The 17,680-nt window shown below is 47.3% G+C and overlaps 1 protein-coding gene across 3 annotated transcripts in view; it reads left to right on the top strand.

Annotated features, from left to right (window-relative positions):
- The first annotated feature begins 3,059 nt into the window (after positions 1-3,059).
- Lpcat3 (lysophosphatidylcholine acyltransferase 3) overlaps positions 3,060-17,680 on the top strand; it is a 41,623-nt gene continuing 27,002 nt past the window's right edge. For 2 of the 3 annotated variants that reach the window (NR_149320.1, NM_145130.2), the window contains exon 1: positions 3,070-3,325. Coding sequence is in view for 1 of the 3 variants with exons in the window: in NM_145130.2 (NP_660112.1) it covers positions 3,175-3,325 (151 nt within the window). In the remaining 2 variants the exon portion in view is untranslated. Of the gene's footprint in view, positions 3,326-17,680 lie in introns of all 3 variants that reach the window. The other variant, XR_377423.3, reaches the window with a different exon arrangement.

Genomic DNA, 17,680 nt, shown 5'->3' on the forward strand with positions numbered 1-17,680 from the left:
ATGTGTGCCACCACTGTCTGGCAAATGACTTTTTAAAAAAATGTCTTAATTAGGGTTTCTATTGTGATAAAACAAAACAACCCAAACAAAAAAAAACGGCCATGACCAGAGCAGCTTGAAGGGGAAAGGGGTTATTTGTCTTCCACTTCCAAGAAACTCAAGGCAGGGCAGGAACTCAAGGTAGGAACCTGAGGCAAAATACAGCAGCAGAGGCTCAACCTGCCTTCTTCTGTAATCCATTACCACCTGCCCACGCATGTTCCTTTAATCCCAGCACTCAGGAGGCAGCCGCGGGAAGATCTTTTGAGTGCCAGGCCAACATGTTCTACATAGGGAGTTCCAGACCAGCCAGGACTACACAGTGACACCCTGTCTTAAACCAGATAATAATAAAGTTAAAAAGTCAGATATGAGGACTCACTTCCATAATCCTAGCATTCCTGTGTCAGAATGGGATGTAGAGACAGAGGGATGGGCCGGAAGCTCACATATGCAGCCCTTGCGAGTCTGAGTCAGGAGAATCAAAGTTCAAAGCCAGCCTGAGCTGTAGAGTTCCAAAGTTCCAAGCCATCCTGGACTAGACCAGGTTGGCCTTAAACTCACAGAAATCCTCCTGCCTCAGCTTCTGTAGTGCTGGAATTAAAGGCTTACACCACCATGCCCTGCTCACCTTTAAAAAAAATTATTAGTGTATGTGGATGAGTGTGTGTGTGTGTGTGATGTATGTATGTTTGAATGTGGGGACAGGCATGTCATGATACATGTGTAAAACTCAGAGGACAACTTTTAGGAACTGGTTCTCTCTTCCTATCTTGAGTCCCAGCAATCAAAGTCCAGAGTCAGCCAGGCATTTACAGCAAGCACCGCCCCCCGGCCCCCCGCAACCTGCTGCGCCATCCCACTGCTGTGCCCAGTACCACACCTTTAAACAGAACTACCTTGCCGGGCGGTGGTGGTGCACGCCTTTAATCCCAGCACTTGGGAGGCAGAGGCAGGTGGATTTCTGAGTTCGAGGCCAGCCTGGTCTACAAAGTGAGTTCCAGGACAGCCAGGGCTACACAGAGAAACCCTGTCTCGAAAAACCAAAAAAAAAAGAAAAAAAAAAAAAAAACTACCTGGTGATGAATATTCACATCAGTCAAGTGATTGTCTAAGATCTTCAGTCTCACATGAAGAAGGGGATGACATCAGAAAGGGATACATTTGGCTCTCTGTGCAGGCCAGTGGTTCTCAACCTGTGGCTCTCAACCTCTCTAGCAACCCTCTATCTCCAAAAAATATTTGCATGATGATTCATAACAGTAGCAAAATTACAGTTATGAAGTAGTAACAAATATAATTTTAGGGTTGGAGGATCACTACAGCATGAGGAAGTATATTAAAGGGTTGCAGCATTAGGCTGAGAGCCACTGGTCTAGGTTATGCCTAGATTAGAAAATCTTAATCCAGGAAGGTTGTAGTCTGCACTTTTCAGGAAGAGTAAAGCAGTTCATATTTAAAAAGAATGGCAGTGCTGGCAGGCTGGCTCTGTGGTTAAGAGAGAATATTGCTCTTGCAGAGGGCCTGCATTCAATTCCCAGCACCCATATCACACCATTCACAATTTCCTGTAACACCCAGACACCGGGGATAGGAAATCTTCATCTACACACCACCCACAGAGGCACAACCCTATTATTAAAAATAAAGCATTTTAAATTAAAATTTAATTAATTAAAATAATTGCGAGCCAGAGAGATAGCTCAGCGCGTTACAGCACTTGCCAGCACTGAGTTCAATCGTCAAAATCCACATGGCAAAAGACAGAGCAGTCTCCTGAAAGTTGTCTTCTGGCCTTCATGTGTGTTCTGTGGCAAAAACTAGCCCTTCCTCCAACATACCCCAATATATACACAAATAAATGTAAAAAAAAATGCCTTTAAGTATAAATAAAAGGACATATGAAAAGGCAGGAGACATAGCTCAGTGGTCCAATGCTTCCTTAGCACACGTAAAGCCTACGTTCAATTTCCCAGTAAAAAAAAAAAGGGGGGGGGGGGGCTGGAAAAAAGTATAAAATGCCATGGAAGTGTAAGCCATAGCTGAACTTTTTAGGACAAGAACTTGTGAACCCCTTTGTTACACACCCCATACACTGTCACTTTCCCTGGGGTCAATCAGTGGGAAGTGACACTGCATAGGAGGAAAGGGCTCCTATTTTGCTTCATGCCTCTAGTGCTTGAACTTTCATCAGGAACATACATTACTTAAGCCGTGACAAAACTAGCCTAACTGTTAATTAAAGCGGCAAGTGTTAAGTAGGCTCTTTTTAATATAAATAGGCAGATCCTAATTTCATTGCCTCCGGAGAGAAGGTCCGTTTTACTATAGAAAGGGAACTCTGCATAAGGACTAGGGTTGTAGCTCCGGCAGGAGAGCGTGCACGCGGCACCGGTTCGAGTCCCAGTACTTGAACAACCGAAAAGGACCTGCATCGGGAAGAGCTACGTAGCATTAAAGGGTGTTCTTGGGCCCCTGGGCTCCCCCAGAGCCTTCAGGAAAGGGCTGGGAATGCAGGACCCTCGCTCTCCCCCCCTCCCCCGCCCCCGAGGAGACACCGTTAGGGGGCGCTCGTGGGGTGACAGCAGACATTCGCTCCGCTCCGTTACATGCCCCAGTAACCCCAGCGCCGGCGACCGAGAGTAACCTCGCGGTCTGGTGACGCCCCCGCCCCCCCCCGCCCCCCCCCCGCCCCGACTCTCGCCTGCTCCTGTCTCAACCAATGGGAAGGCAGCGAGCAAGCCGGCCGGACACCCGTCCGACCCACTCCTGCCCGGAGCCGTCCGGACCGAGTTGTACTGTCACCTCGCCTCGCGCTCCCGCCTGCTCCAATAGCAGCTGGGTCGCGATCGCAAGCCCCGCCCCGCCCCGCCGGCCCGGCCCGTTTCCCTTCCTCACGGGAGTCACCTTTGCCTTACAAACGCTCGGCCCCGCCCTCTTCCTACCTTGCTGCGCTCGGCCCCGCCCCCGGCTGGCTCGACCAATAATCGGGTGGGTCTAGAGGCTCTGGGCGGGCCCGCAGCCAATGCGCACGCCGTGGGCGGGCCCCCGGCCGGAATTGGGGGTGAAGCCACCGCGTTCTGCCCACATTCGGGGCGCGGAGCTGGGGGTCCCCGGGGGGCGCCCGCAGTTAAGATGGCGTCTACAGCGGACGGGGACATGGGAGAGACGCTGGAGCAGATGCGGGGGCTGTGGCCGGGTGTCGAGGATCTGAGCCTTAACAAGTTGGCGACGTCTCTGGGCGCGTCGGAACAGGCGCTGCGGCTCATCTTCTCCATCTTCCTGGGTAAGGACCCTCCTGCCTGCCTCTGCCCCCTCGTGGAGTCCCAAGGAAATGGGCAGAATGGGGTCTGGGGACAGGACCTGTCTGTCTGCCCCGAACCTGGGACCCAGGAGGGCTTGGGGGTGCGGGTCATCAAGCACACCAGCCAGCTATCGAAGGGAAGACAAGTCTGGTCTCAAGTCTGGGGGCCCGTACCCTCTGAACCTCTTCCCATTTTCTTTGGCCCATACTGTGCCCTTTGGCTCCTCAGTCACCTCCCGCCTTGTCATCGATATGCCGGACTGTGCCCTTGCGACCTATGTCTGTCTGTGGCTCTCAAGAGTTCGACTGTGGCCATGAGTACTACTTATTTGTTATTAACAGCTCCCATCATGCGCTCTCCTTACGAGAGGCATAGGCCCTCGAACTTAAGATATTTTAGCCCTACGGGCCTCCTCTGCCCGATTATTTCATACTATGTCTTCTCGGTCTATTTTGTGTATTGCCAACGTATAGTGTACTTTCATCTCTTTTCTGTCCACTTTCTAGTATTTTCTTGTACCATATTGCTTTCCCCCTTAGCCGCCCACCTGTCATTTACTCTGGAATACATTCTTACACTGGGCTTGGGAAACAGCACTATTAACAACCTTAAAAACTCCATGCTTGTTCCAAGGGACTATTATTCATATGGTTCAAAGGATGTGATGTACCTGAATTTATGTCGCAACAAGCTGTGTTATATATTATATATATATTTTATAGTCTTTTAAAAACCGCACTCTTCGAGGTTTTTTAATACATGAGGTAACGTGGTATGATGGAAAAAGTGTGGACTTTGAAGTTAAAGGAGTCCCACTCTTTACCGTTTGTGAGTAGCAACCACTCTTGTCGCTACTCACAAACGGTAAGACCCCCCAGGCAAGCCATTTAACTGCTCCGCATCTAATTCTCTTATGAGATGAAGACAGCCGTGCTTAGCATTGGATCGCTGTAAAGTCCGGTAAGAATTCTTAGGTCAAGATCAGTGATCAGAGACTCGATTCAGTAGGTTTTTAAGTCCTTGGAACTTTTGGGGAAGGCTGCATAACTTTAACCTGAGAGAGGCGTAAGTAGAGGGTTAACTGTAGGAAGTTTGAGATAAATTGGGTGTGGTGACTTATGCCTTTGCGGCTCAGTGCCCTGGGACTAAGGCAAGAGAACTGTGAGTTTGAGCCTGGGCTAATGGTTTGAGACCCTATTTTTAAAAAGGGGGGGGGGAGGACTGGAGAGATGGCTCAGCAGGTAAGAGCACTGACTACTCTTCTGAAGGTCCTGAGTTCAAATTCCAGCAACCACATGGTGGCTCACAATCATCTGTGATGAGATCTGACACCCTCTTCTGGAGCGTACTTACATATAATAAATAAATAAATAAATAAATAAATAAATAAATAAATAAATAAATGGAAAAAGTTTGAGACAATTGGGCTGAGAAGAATAAATAAAAGAAAAAAAAAGTTGGAGACAATTGGGCTGGGAAGAGTTTAAATTCGAGAAAGAAATGTGGAAGTTATCCTGGAGTCAGCTGAGACATGGACACATAATCACCAGAGGGTGTGGATCCAATCTACAGGATGACTGGAACTTTAATCCATACTGAAACAACCTTGGCTAAAACCATTGTTATTTCATATCATACCAAGGTGATCTTCCTTTGCTCTGATAAAAGTTTTGCTCTTCCTTGGTGGGATCCTAAGATTTTAGAGGTGGAGGGACCTTAGGTTCCGTGGCTGGCTCAATACAGTGTCACTCAAACATCACCCAAATTTATCAGCATCCCACATCTCTGGCTTTATGTACCACCGCAGCTTTGAGCTTGCAACTCTTTGAACCTTGCTTCTGACCCAGTTTGTTGGCGTTGGCGTTGGGGTTGGCAATTAAGAACGCTTGCTGTTCATTAGGTAGGAGGTTTCACATCTGTGTACTGGAAGTCTAAGACGGGAAGCAGTGCATCGTCAGGTCGGCCTGTTAAGTGGAAGTAAGGTTGGAATTAGGACTTGGAATTGTCTTTTGCGTGCTGACATCAAATACCGCCTGGCACTGCTGCTATGCGATGTCACAAAAGTAAGCCTGACGAGGAAATCATCTTCCCCATGTCCCACCCCCCCCCTCCTTTCCTCTTCTGCCATGGCGACACATAATCAGAGTAATAAGTACATGGAACAACAGTCCCTTTTCCAAGCCTTCTGGCCTGTCCATACTATCATTCCCATGGCCACCTTCTCCATCACACATATGCTGTTTCCTCTGGTCCTTTGTAGGATTTCTCATTTTCAAATCAATTCTGGGCTCCTCTTCTTCCTCCTCCTCCTCCTCCTCGTCATCCTCCTCCTCCTCCTCCTCCTTCTCTTTCTCCTTCCAGTACTGGAGTTAAACTCAGGACCTACCTCATGCTAGGCAAGCCCTGGACCACTGAACTGCATTCCAACACAATTATGTGTAGGATGCCGTTTCTGGGCATGGGTTAAATATATACATGTAAATACAAACGCATACAGTTGGCCTGACTTGGAAAGTATGTTTTGCTGGTAAATACATTTTCCTTGAAGTGGTATTAGCCTGTGTAACTCCAGCCCTTGGGAGTGGAGGCAGGGGCAGCATGAGTGTCATCCTTTCCTACACAGCACATGTGAGACCAACCTGGACTGCCCAGTACCTGCCTCGAAGAACCAAAGAAAAACAAACAAAATTAGGGCTAGAGAGGTAACTCAGAGGTTAAAAGTGCTTCCAGAGGATGCAGGTTCAGTCCCCAGCATCCACATCATGAGGCTCACAACTGCCTGTAACCCCAGGTTTAGGGGTTCTGGCACATCTGGCCTCTGTAAGCACATGCTCTCACCTACACAAACCCACACACAAGTACACAGAAATTTTTATTTTGTTTTATTTTATTTTGTTTTGATTTTGCGAGACAGGGTTTCTCTGTGTAGCCCTGGCTGTCCTGGAACTCACTCTGTAGACCAGGCTGTCCTGGAACTCAGAAATCCACCTGCCTCTGCCTCCGAGGTGCTGGGATTAAAGGTGTGCGCCACCACTGCCCTACATACAAGTACACAGAATTAAAAATAATAAAAGATAAATCTTAAAGAAATCAGTGGTGCTGCCCTGGGGTGGTGGCCGTACACACCTTAAACCCCAGCACTCAGGCAGAGGCAGGGGGAGCTCGGAGTTTGAGGCCGTCCTGGTCTCCAGTGTGAGTTCTGGGACTGCCAAGGCTACACTGAGAAACCCTGTGTCACAAGACCAAAAACAAAAGAAGAGAAAACAGTGATAAGGTACTGGGAACTGAACTCTAGCCTGGTTTTCCGCTTTCTCTCCTTAAACTCTGTGGGTTGAAGAGTATTAAAACACTGGCTTTCTGATCTCCTTGCTAAAGACCTACGATAAGAGGTCTTTCCATACTGTATACTTTCCATAGTGTATAAATGTATTAGAAACACGTTTAGGAAAACAACATTGGCCCTTGCTGTGTTATTTTTCATACCATTTATGTCCTCTACATTGAACTCATGACCTATTAATGAGTTACAGAAAGCAATCTGGAAAGTCAAAGGATAATTCAGAGATTATCATTTGAGAGAGGAAGGTAGGGAGAGTTGGGTGAACCAGGGTTTCACACATGAAGCAAGCACCCTGTCACAGGGTCTTACTGTGTAGCCCTGGCTGCCCTGAGACTCGTTTGATAGACCAGACAGGCCCCAAACTCACTGAGATCTGCCTGTGTCTGATACCCAGTGCTGGGATTTAAAGTGTGTGCCACCACCACCCAGCTCACCATCTTTAGTATTTAGTACCTAAGGTATGTTGCGTGCTGAGTACTTCCGACAGCCAGAAGACTGTGGATGTAGACATGTGTGTTGAGTGTGATTTCGAGGATGATAAAGATGTGTCTTGCTGTGAGCCCCAGTGCTGACAAGTGCCCCTGGGAAGCACCTTCCCCTTAACAGCTTGGGTTTTATCATTCCTTAACGTAATGTACAACATGGATTCTTTATAGAATCAACAAGGTATACCCGTTATGACAAGGACAAGCAGTGTTCTTTATGGCGCAAGGGCAGGAGCAGTAAGACTCTGTGTGTTTGTGTGTGTGTGTGTGTGTGTGTGTGTGTGTGTGTGTGTGTGTGTGTGTGTAATAAAGCCGAGCACTTGGACATTATGGGTTGTCAGTTGCGGTAGGGATCTCATGTGGCATCAATGGGCTGACCCCAGTAAAAGGCAGAAACCCAAATGACTACAAGAAGTCCCACGCATTATGAGGTTTAAAGATGAAGCATTCATACATAATGCACTTTGGAACCACAGTAAGTTTCCTTCTTTCGGCTTAGATGGTAAAGCTTAAGAAGGACGCAAGCACTTAGGAGCCTGATGTAACGGGTAGGAGTGTGGATCTGGGTCCTTATGGCTTGTAGGCAAGGTGGGTCCTTCGAAGGGAGAGACAACTTTGAGACTTGAGGAATGCGGAATTGTTTGAAAGGCGGACTTTGAAAGTACCTTCATCTACAAAGCTGGTGGAAACCAAAGACTCCACCTTGTCTCTTCGAGGTCACTCACTGCCCACATCCGAGTCACCAGTTTCTTTCAGGACAACATCAAATGTGTCTCCAGATCTCCTCCTCTTCATCACCGGCCACCTGTCCCGTTGTCCCACCCACCCCCACCTCTCCTCTCTCTCTCTCTCCCTCTCTCCCCCTCTCTCTCTCTCTCTCTCTCTCTCTCTCTCTCTCTCTCTCTCTCTCTCACACACACACACACACACACACACACACACATGGGCAGCCTCCTGACTGGTCTCTAATTCTCTTCTTACCCCTTCCAGCCTCCTCCCTAAAAGCAGCCTGCGTCTCTCTGCATCTCCTCCCCAGCACCTTTCAGGGGCTTCCGTAATCCCTGGCTGGTGAGCCCTTGTCTGCGGCTCCAGCTTTGTTTCAAACAAGTGCATAGCCTCGAGCCTCATGGCCTTTCTTCCCTTCCTCAGGGAGGCTGGAATCCCTTCCTGCCCCTGAGCCTTTGTGCACACTGACCCAGCAAGTTCTTTGCTCAGTTAGACACTTGACGCGCCAAACCACCTTTTGGGTCTCTCATCAAATTGTTGCTTCCTGTGAGCATTCTTTGCTGACTCCATCTGAAATCATGCCCCTGTCACAGTCCTATGCTGAATGAAGTCTTCTAACCATATATTACGTCTAGTTCATTATGTGTACCCAGAGTTCAGAGCACTTGACTCTGTAAATAATTGTTGATTAAATGAATGTATGAATGAATGATTTGGGAAAACAAAAGTAATTCCCCTTCAGAAAAAGACGAGTGGTGCACGCCTGTAATTCTAACATCAAAACAATCATGAGTTCAAGGCCAGCCTAGACCCTAAACAAAGGACTAGGTATGTAGCTCATTGAGAGAGCAGCAGTCCTAAAACTACACCTGCCTAAGGTGCACATGGTCTTCAGCTCCATCCTCAGCATAGCAGGGTAGACAAGAGAGTGACGGCCAGGACCCAACTCCATCTTCTGCCTAGATAGCCCGACACAGAGATGGAGAAAGAAAGTCTGGTACTGTTGACTGCTGCTTTGTGATCTAGTTTGAGTCTTACTTTAAGTTCCAAGGAAATTTTAAGACCTGAGCTTGCAATTGGGTTTAGGCAGGGCTGGGGGCCTGTGCGTCAGTTGATTTGAGCCTTGGGTTTGAGCTCCAGGGGTGGTCGTCTACACTGTAATCCCAGCACCCAGGAAGTGGAGGAAGAAGATGTAGGCCTCAGCTACTGGGCAAGTCTGAGTCCAGCCTGTGCTGTGTTAAAAGCCAGGTGGAAGGGGGTTACTTATTAGTAACAGAAATAACTACCACTGTTTTCCTGTTTGGTTTTGGTGAGATGGTGTCCTCGGTAGCCTAGGCTGGCCTTGATCCGTCTACCTCTATCTCCCCCCCCCCACCCCACCCCCAGTGATGGGATTACAAGTGAACACCACCACACTGGGCTTTGTAGCTGCTTTCCACTGAACATTGCCCCAAATGGTCCTCAGGCGATTCTCTGAAGCCTGCTAGTATCAATAGATGATTACAGCACTGTTGTAACTTCCCTTGTTGCGTTTCTAACAGCTGGGGACTAGAAAGGCTAAGTTACTTAAGACCTCTGCCCTTATCTACCAGGAGTCTTGAGCTCATGGCCATAGGGGATTGAGTGGAGCCTTATCGAGCTGTAAAATAAAATTCCTTCCATAATCCTTTCTGTCAACTTAGTGGTTAACCAAGGTGTAATCAGCACACGGATACCTCAGTATCCAAAGTCAGAGCTGGCCAAATGGAACAGATGGCCACTCTGCCTACCACAGGGTTCTGTGGGTGTGGTCATGGCCGAAGACTGCTTGCCTGGCTGCTCAAAAATTGCGGTTAGGAGTAAGCATTGGTTTCACTAATGTTAGTGACTTGAAAAATAAAAATCAAAACCAAAAAAAAAAAAAAAAGCCGGGCGTGGTGGTGCACGCCTTTAATCCCAGCACTTGGGAGGCAGAGGCAGGCGGATTTCTGAGTTCAAGGACAGCCAGGGCTATACAGAGAAACCCTGTTTCAAAAAAAAGAAAAAAGAAAAAGAAAAATCAACCAAGCCCGTGGGTCAGCTCCTTATGGACCAGCGTCACAGTCGGCCCTTCAAGGGAAAGGCTGTTCGTTGTCCAGCGCCGTCTTTCTTAGGGTAGCATTGACATCAAAGATAACTAAACGGAACTTAAAATTGAATCACACTAACTAAACAACTGGGGTTTCTGACTATGACCCACACTATAAAATAGGGACGTGTCCTGAATGACTTTCACGGGCCCTTCCAATTGAAAAAGTCTAGGAATATTCTATTATGTCTGTGTTCTTGAACTTTACACTAATTCATAGCCACTGATTTTCCTCAGCATCTGAAGCTTCTGGTCGGAGATGTGTTTGTGATGGCCCAGGGTGACCTTGATCTCCTGATCCTCCAGCCTCCACTTCCCAGGTGTTGGGTGCTGGTGTGTGTGTGCTACCCCAGACCTGGACTAGTTTGATATATGAGCTGATTAGATATTCCCCCGCATCTCAGGCCAGCCTGAAATCCACCTGCAGCCCAGGCTGACATCAGACGCACAGGGATCTGCCCTCAGCCACCTGTCACACCTAGCCTGCCACTTGCCACTTTTTGTTTAGTTTGAAACCAGCCTTGCGCTCTAGGCACTAGGTTATATGCATATCATTTGGAAGGCTTTGAATTGGTTCTTTTCTTGCCTCAGCCTCCAGAGGATCTGGCATCCCAGGCCCCGCAGCACCAAGACCAGTTGAGTAATCTGCTAGCCTTTGAGATTAGGTCTTGTCTTCAGCCCAAGAAGTCTGTGGAGTCACTCTTGCCTCAGCCTCCAGGTGCTGGGATCCAGGCTTCCTCACCACGCCCTGCTGTGATCACCTGTTCAGAGACCAGGTTACACTTGCTGCCCTAGAGCTCAGGACTGTGAAAATCCTTTCATCATTTATTTTGTAGTACTTGATGTCTGCGTGCTCTCAAACTTTTTGAAACATCAGTGTATGCTCAGATCTTTGGCAGAGCAACTCTCTGGGATTCTTTAGGCTTAGTGTCCTCCACTGGCCAGCTAGTGCGCCTTGCCATTCTTTGTTAGTATTTTGCTAAAAGATTATGATCATGTGTTGTCACCATTACCATCACAGGAGCTCCAGATGACAGGGTCAGCCACAGCGCTTCCTCATAGCAGCATGGGACCAGTGCTGCCAACTTCGCTTTTTGTGTCAGCTCGGCATCTTGAGCAGTGTAGCATTTCCTTTTCCTTTGTCTATCTGTCTGTCTGTCTGTCTGTTTTTCTAAGGCAGAGTCTCTGTGTAGTCCAAGCTGGCCTGGAACTCATGTGGCCTATAGGCTTGCCGTGAACTCAGAGCAGTGCCTTGTCGTTCTTCAAATCTCAGATTATTGAGTCGTCACTCAACTCATAACTTAACCGATGTCCCATTTATTAATGCAGTTACAAAACTGACCTGTGGCTATGACAAGAACTAGGTCCCAGCTGCACCTGCCAGGGAAAGGATTTCTGTCGTTTGTTCTCATGCCTAAAGGTTTTAAATTGTGTGGGTGTCTGTGTGTCTGCCTGTCTCTGTGTGTCTCTCTGTGTGCATCTCTCTGTGTGTGGTCTGTCTGTCTGTCTGTGTCTGTTTCCAGCAGCTAAGAAATTAAAGACTAGAATGTTTAAGGCCCAGGAGGAGTTCTCCAGGTGAAGCAGAAGTAGCTTCTTAGAGAACATGAAAGCGTATCTGTTTGCTGTTGTTATGAGACAGGAGTTCATATGTAACCTAGGCTAGCCTGGAACTCACTGTTGTAGCCCAGGATAGCCTCAAAAAAACTCTCTTAGCTTCAGCTGGAATAGCAAGCATAAGACACTACACCTTGTCCTGTCTCTTGTTTATTCAGAAAGTGTCATATGTGTTCTTTCCCTGTTTTCAAAACAAGAAAGGGATGTGGAGAACAAAAGTAGAAAAGCAGTAATTTCTAGGTGAGGGTTTTCTTTGGCTTGAAGTGCACTGTGTGTAATGTCTCATTTCCTCCCCATTCAAATCATAGCTTTGAAGATCTGTCAGAAGAATGCGCTATGGGCACCTTGCATGTACTGTACTATATAAGAATCACGGAAGAGTAAATGCTAATAAAGGCTTTGGGTCCCTGTGACATTGCAGAAGGAGAGGGAAGGCTCGTCAGAGGGGCCTAACTAAGTGCTCAGGTTTTAGTTTGGGCTGAACGTGTGAAGGCTTTTTGGAGACAGGGTCTCACAAAGTAGCCCTGTCTGGCCTGAAGTTCAGAGATCCTTCTGCCTTTAGCTCCAAAATGCTGGAATTAAAGGAAGGCCTGTGTCACCACACCCAGCAAATAAGATTGTCTTATCCTAGGTTCCCGCGGCTCCACCCAGTCCCGAGCTTCTGCTTTCTACTGTAGAGGGACTTAACGAGCTTCTTGCTGTTAACGCCCCTTACACACAAATCATTTAGGAATCAGGTCAGGGATCAGAGGCCCCAACTCCTTGTGGCATCTCTGGCCTCTGGCAAGGAAGAGGCCAAAGTATGTTTTGGCTTTTAGGCAAAAGAGAAACTGCTTCCTTTGGAGGGTGAGGTGTCTTTTGACTGTCTACCAGTTGTTACCTCCTGCTCCTCTCATTCCTTCATCTGTGTGTGCACGCGTATGCGCGTGTGTACTGGCAAGTACCCTCAGGGGTCACGGGGCCCCCTAGAGCTGGAGTTGCAGGTGGTTGTGAGCTTCTGTGTGGATGCTGGGAATTGAAATTGGATCCTCTGCGAGAGCAGCAAAGGATCTCAAGCACTAATCCATATCTTCAGCCCTGACAGGAAAAGGTTGTTTTGTTTTCTTTTTGTTTGATTTTTCAAGATAGGACCTCTCTCTGTAACCCTGTCTCTTCTAAAACTCTGTAGACCAGGCTGGTCTCAAACTCGGAGGGCCACCTGACTCTCTGCTCTAGAGTGTTGTGATTAAAGGTGTGTGCCCATGTGCCACCATATCTGACTTGAAAAATCTTGGCTTGAAAAGTCTAAAGTGGACTATTTAAATGTCTCATTCTAACTGCATGCTAAACTTAAATTAAAAATAAAAAGTCAAAGGGTGCTCGCCTTTAATCCCCACACTTGGGATGCAGAGGCACTCAGATCTCATAAGTTGAAGGCCAGCCAGGACTACACACACACACACACACACACACACATACACACACACACACACACACACCCTGTCTCAAAAAACCAAAATGACTAGACTAGACTAGAATAAAAAGGGTATGCCACATATGGTGGTCCATGCCTTTAATCCCAGCACTTGGGATGCAGAGGAATGCAGAGGTTAGCCCGGTCTTCATCTGAGTTCCAGGACAATGAGAGCTACATAATGAGACCCTATCTCAGAGAGAGAGAGAGAGAGAGAGAGAGAGAGAGAGAGAGAGAGAGAGAGAGACTAGAAAGCTTTTATCAATTAAAGGTGTTTTCATTACCAAATAATCATGTTGTTATGGCATTTTCATAAGAAAACCATAAATGGCAGGGGGAGTGGTGATGTAACACATGCCTTGGGAGTCCGCGGCAGGCAAGATCAACGTGAATTTGAAGCTAGCCTGCTGAGTTCCAGGCCAGCCAGGGCTACACAGTGAGACCCTGTCTCAAAACAAACAAACCCATATGTGGCCCTGTCTGAGCCATAAAATGTATGTAAAGTGGGGTAGTAATTTTGGAAGTAATAAAGACTTTCCTATAAAAATAAAGGATTCCTCCACATGCAGATCTTGGTGTTCTGCTGGCTCTCTGTTGGCACGCTGCTTTGAGACGTGGCAGACCTGTAGCTGTGGAGAATGCATTCTAGCTCCCGAGGTTCTCCCTTTGCTGTCACGGCAGTTCTAAACTGAGAACGCTGGCGCCGCTCTAGACTACTGCCCATGAATAGGAAACTCCTGTTTCCAAGCCAGCAGGCAGCAGCCAACTGGAATGGTGCCCCTTAAGGCTCCTGGCACACACCTCCATCAAAAGCCGACAAGATTGGGTCAAGTTAGAGTGTAGACACGAAACCTTAGCAAAACTACAGACCTGTGAGGCCCCCTAGAAGTGCTCATTCCTGTTTTTAGTCCACATTTCGTAGTTAGAGGACAGTCTATCTCCCTTTGTTTTGATGTGGATTTTCTTTTAAGACAGGGTCTTACTAAGTTCCCCAGGCTGGCCTGGAACTTACTGTCTTGCCCAGTCTAGCCTCAAACATGCAGTGATCCTCCTGCATCAGCCTTCCAAGTAGCTGGGATTATAGGTAAGCATCATCATACCTGATTGACTCCATTTTTGAAATTCTTCATTGATTGCCTGTGTGGGCTTGAATAAAAATGGCCCCCAAAGGCCCATAGGGAGTGGCACTGTTAGGAGGTGTGGCCTTCTTGGAAGAGAGTGTGTCTCAGCCTGCAGATCCAGATGTAGAACTGTCAGTTCCTTCTCTAGCACCTTGTCCGCCTGCCTGCCACCATGTCCGCCTGCCTGCCACCATGCTTCCCACCATGGACTTCCCCCAAAGAACTAACCCTCTAAACTGTAAGCCAACCCCAATTAAATGGCTTCCTTTAGGAGTTGCTGTGGTCATGGTGTCTCTTCACAGCAATAAGACCTGAACTAAGACACTGCCCATATGAAAATCTAGGGAATTAACGGAGGCGCAGGGAGCCCCTGGATAGCGAATGGTATTTTGCTTTGATTTTGTGATGCAGACAAACAGAACCCAGGGTCTTGTGGCGGACAAGCTCTCTACTTCTGCGCCATGCCCAGTCCACGTGGTTTTTGTTGATGTGAGACAGTTTTGTTTTGCAGCCCAAACTGACCTTGACCGCCCAGTGAAGTTTTGGAGCATTCGGCCTCACTAATGCCCTCGGTTCTGACCTGAACACTGGGAATGCAAGCACCATGCTCCCAGCCATGTGACAGCCCAAGGCACCTGTATGTCCTTTATTTGTTTATGCTGTCAGACAGCAGATGTACTGTAGGCCAGAGTTTGTCTCTCCCTAAGATCCTAAGGTTGTCAGGGGTCCCCAAGTCACCTCATAAGAAGCCCCAGAGCTTTGAGTCTGAGGTTTTGCTGTTTTGTTTTGGGGTTGGGACCTTTCTGGTATAGGGTGCAGAGTCTTGTGTGTGCCAGACAAGAGTGTGTCCTCTGTGACTGAGCCCTATCCCCAACCTTCTTGCTTATATCAAGATGTTATTTTTATTAATTTCTAAAAGGATTTTCTTAACATTTTCAAATTTTCTAGCCAAACCAAGTAAAATTGAAATGCCAGCGTGGAAAGTAGCAAGTCATTTCTGACTGGAGCAGTCAGCAACCAGGTTAACTAACGAGCCTAATTAATAACTCTTGCACATCAAAGGGTAGTGTCGTGAGAATAAAAAAAAGAACACAAAATAGGAGAAAATATTTGTAAGTCATGTGTTTCACGTCTAGTATACAGGTGTTGGGGAGGGAGGTTTGTATATGTATTCGGAAGACTTTACAACACAACCTAAGCTTATAACTTACTGAACATCTATTGTGTACAACTGTGGAGCTCCACTAAGCTCTACAGTTAAAAAGCTGGGCCTGGCAGAAGCTAATTATCCAGTATGGGAGAGACAATCTGGAAAAAGATTCATCTTGACAAAATGTAGCAGAATATCAGCTATATACAACTACATAGTATACATGTATACACACACACACACACACAAGCACACAATATTCTTAATAATAGAAAGAATCCAAGTGTCCAGGCACCACAAGAACACAGCCTACAGAAACAACTAAGCAGGGCTCATAGTGGATCACAGGCCCTGTACAGGTCACAGCCAGGTTGTCTGATCTGAATATACCTTATGGTTGGGTAGCTTGGTCTTCCTCTGGGACTCCCAACAGTGGGAATGGGGAGTGTCTTTGACTCTTTTGCCTGCTCTTGTGACCCTTTTCCTCCTACTGGGTTGCCAGTCCAGCCATGATATGAGGGTTTGTGCCCAGTCTTATTGTATCTTGTTAGACAGTGTTTGTTGGCTATTCCTAGGATGGCTGCTTTTTTTTTTTCTTTTTTTTAGAGAAACGGGAGGAGTCCGGGAGAGGGGCTGGTGGGAGAGGCTGTAATATATGAGAGAAGAATAAAAGTTAAAAAAAGAAAAACGCAAGTGAAGAATAGACAAAGACTTCAGGTGCAGGGGCTCACACCTTCAGTCCCAGCACTTGAGAGGCTGAGACAGCAGGATTATCCCAATCTAAGTGAGATCATGTGTCCAGAAAGCGGGAGAGGAGGAAGTTGCAGGCTGGTGGCACACACCTGAAACCCCAGAACTCAAGAAATTGAGACCAGAGAGTCACCTCAAGTTCTAGTCCAGCCTTTGGACAGGTGGTGAAATCCTGTCCAAAAAAAAAAAAAAATCTGGCAAAAGTGGTATGTGTGCATTCCAGCAGCTGATGTAATCCCAGCGTTTGGGAGTAGAGGCAGGAGTTCACGGGCATCTCCAGCTAGCCACCGAGTTCAAAGTCAACCTAGGGGACTTGAGACTGTCTCAAAAGGCTTTTTTTTTTTAAAGGGTGAACAGCCGGGTGTGTTAGCACCTATCTAAGAGGCAGAGTCGGGCAGATCTGTGAGTTCAAGGCCAGACTTGTCTATGGAGGGAGTCAAGGACAGCCAGGGCTATTACACAGGAAACCCTGTCTCAAAAAAAAAAAAAGAGTTTCTGGCTCCCTTTCCAGAGGACAGGGTTCAATCCCAGCACCCACATGGTGGCTCGCACTTGACTGTAACTGCAGTCCCATGAGCTCCAACGCACTCTTCTGGTCTCCACGGGCGCCAGACACACATAAAATACAGTACAGTAAAAGAAGGGATGACTCTGAGATGTGAGGAAGTGAGAACCAGTTAGCAACATGTATCCATGGAGTAAGAAGGAACAGTAGCTGAGCTCAATAGGGTAAAGAACTAGAAACACCCTCCAGCCTCTGTGCACCATGAACACTACGGGGAAAGGACCGTTTATGCCACCTTAGAATCTGGTAAAACTGCAGTTGGTAGAGACTCTCTCGAGCCCAGTCCGCACACTTGTTTTAAGTCTGATTTTTCTCCTGAACCCTGCTCCCCTAACCCGTGTACTTAAGCCTATATTTAAAGACCTTAGTAAGATCGCCAACTCTCTTTCATTAAACAAACACATTTAATGAAAATATTGAATTGGGAAATGCTTACTGCTGGTGTGCACTGGTTTTTAATTAGGCCAGTTTCATGTTTGTTATTTTAGGCAGGGCCTTGCTATGTAGTTCAAGATGGCCCAGAACTCAGGAAAATCATCCTGGTTCAGCCTGCAAGAGCTGGGACGACAGATGTGCACCTCTGCCACACCCACCGTTGCTGTAAAAGAGAGGGTAGCACACACATTGTAAGGGTGTGGGTGTGGCGGTCAGGGTGGGTTGGGGGAGTCAGTTCCCTCCTCCCACCCTGTGGGTTCTCCACGCTTGTCCAGCAAGCGCCAACTCACCAGTTCCAGATGGTTTTTAAAGATTAAATAATAATAAATTATATAATACAATATGATATGATAATAAATAAGAAAATGACCACGTTGATTTATTTGTGCTTGTTTATGTGTGCACACGTGTGCCATGGCACCTGTGGGGGTCAGAGGACATCTTTGTAGACTCAGTTCTCGCCTTCCACTACGGGGGTCCTGAAGGTTGAGCTCAGGTCGCCGGGCTTGGCCACATGTGTCTTTGCCTGCTGTGCCATCTCACTTGCCCAAGATCTTTTTTCTTGCACTTCTTATTTATATACATGTTTT

This window comes from Mus musculus, chromosome 6 (assembly GCF_000001635.26).
Source record: "Mus musculus strain C57BL/6J chromosome 6, GRCm38.p6 C57BL/6J".
Lineage (NCBI taxonomy): Eukaryota > Metazoa > Chordata > Mammalia > Rodentia > Muridae > Mus > Mus musculus.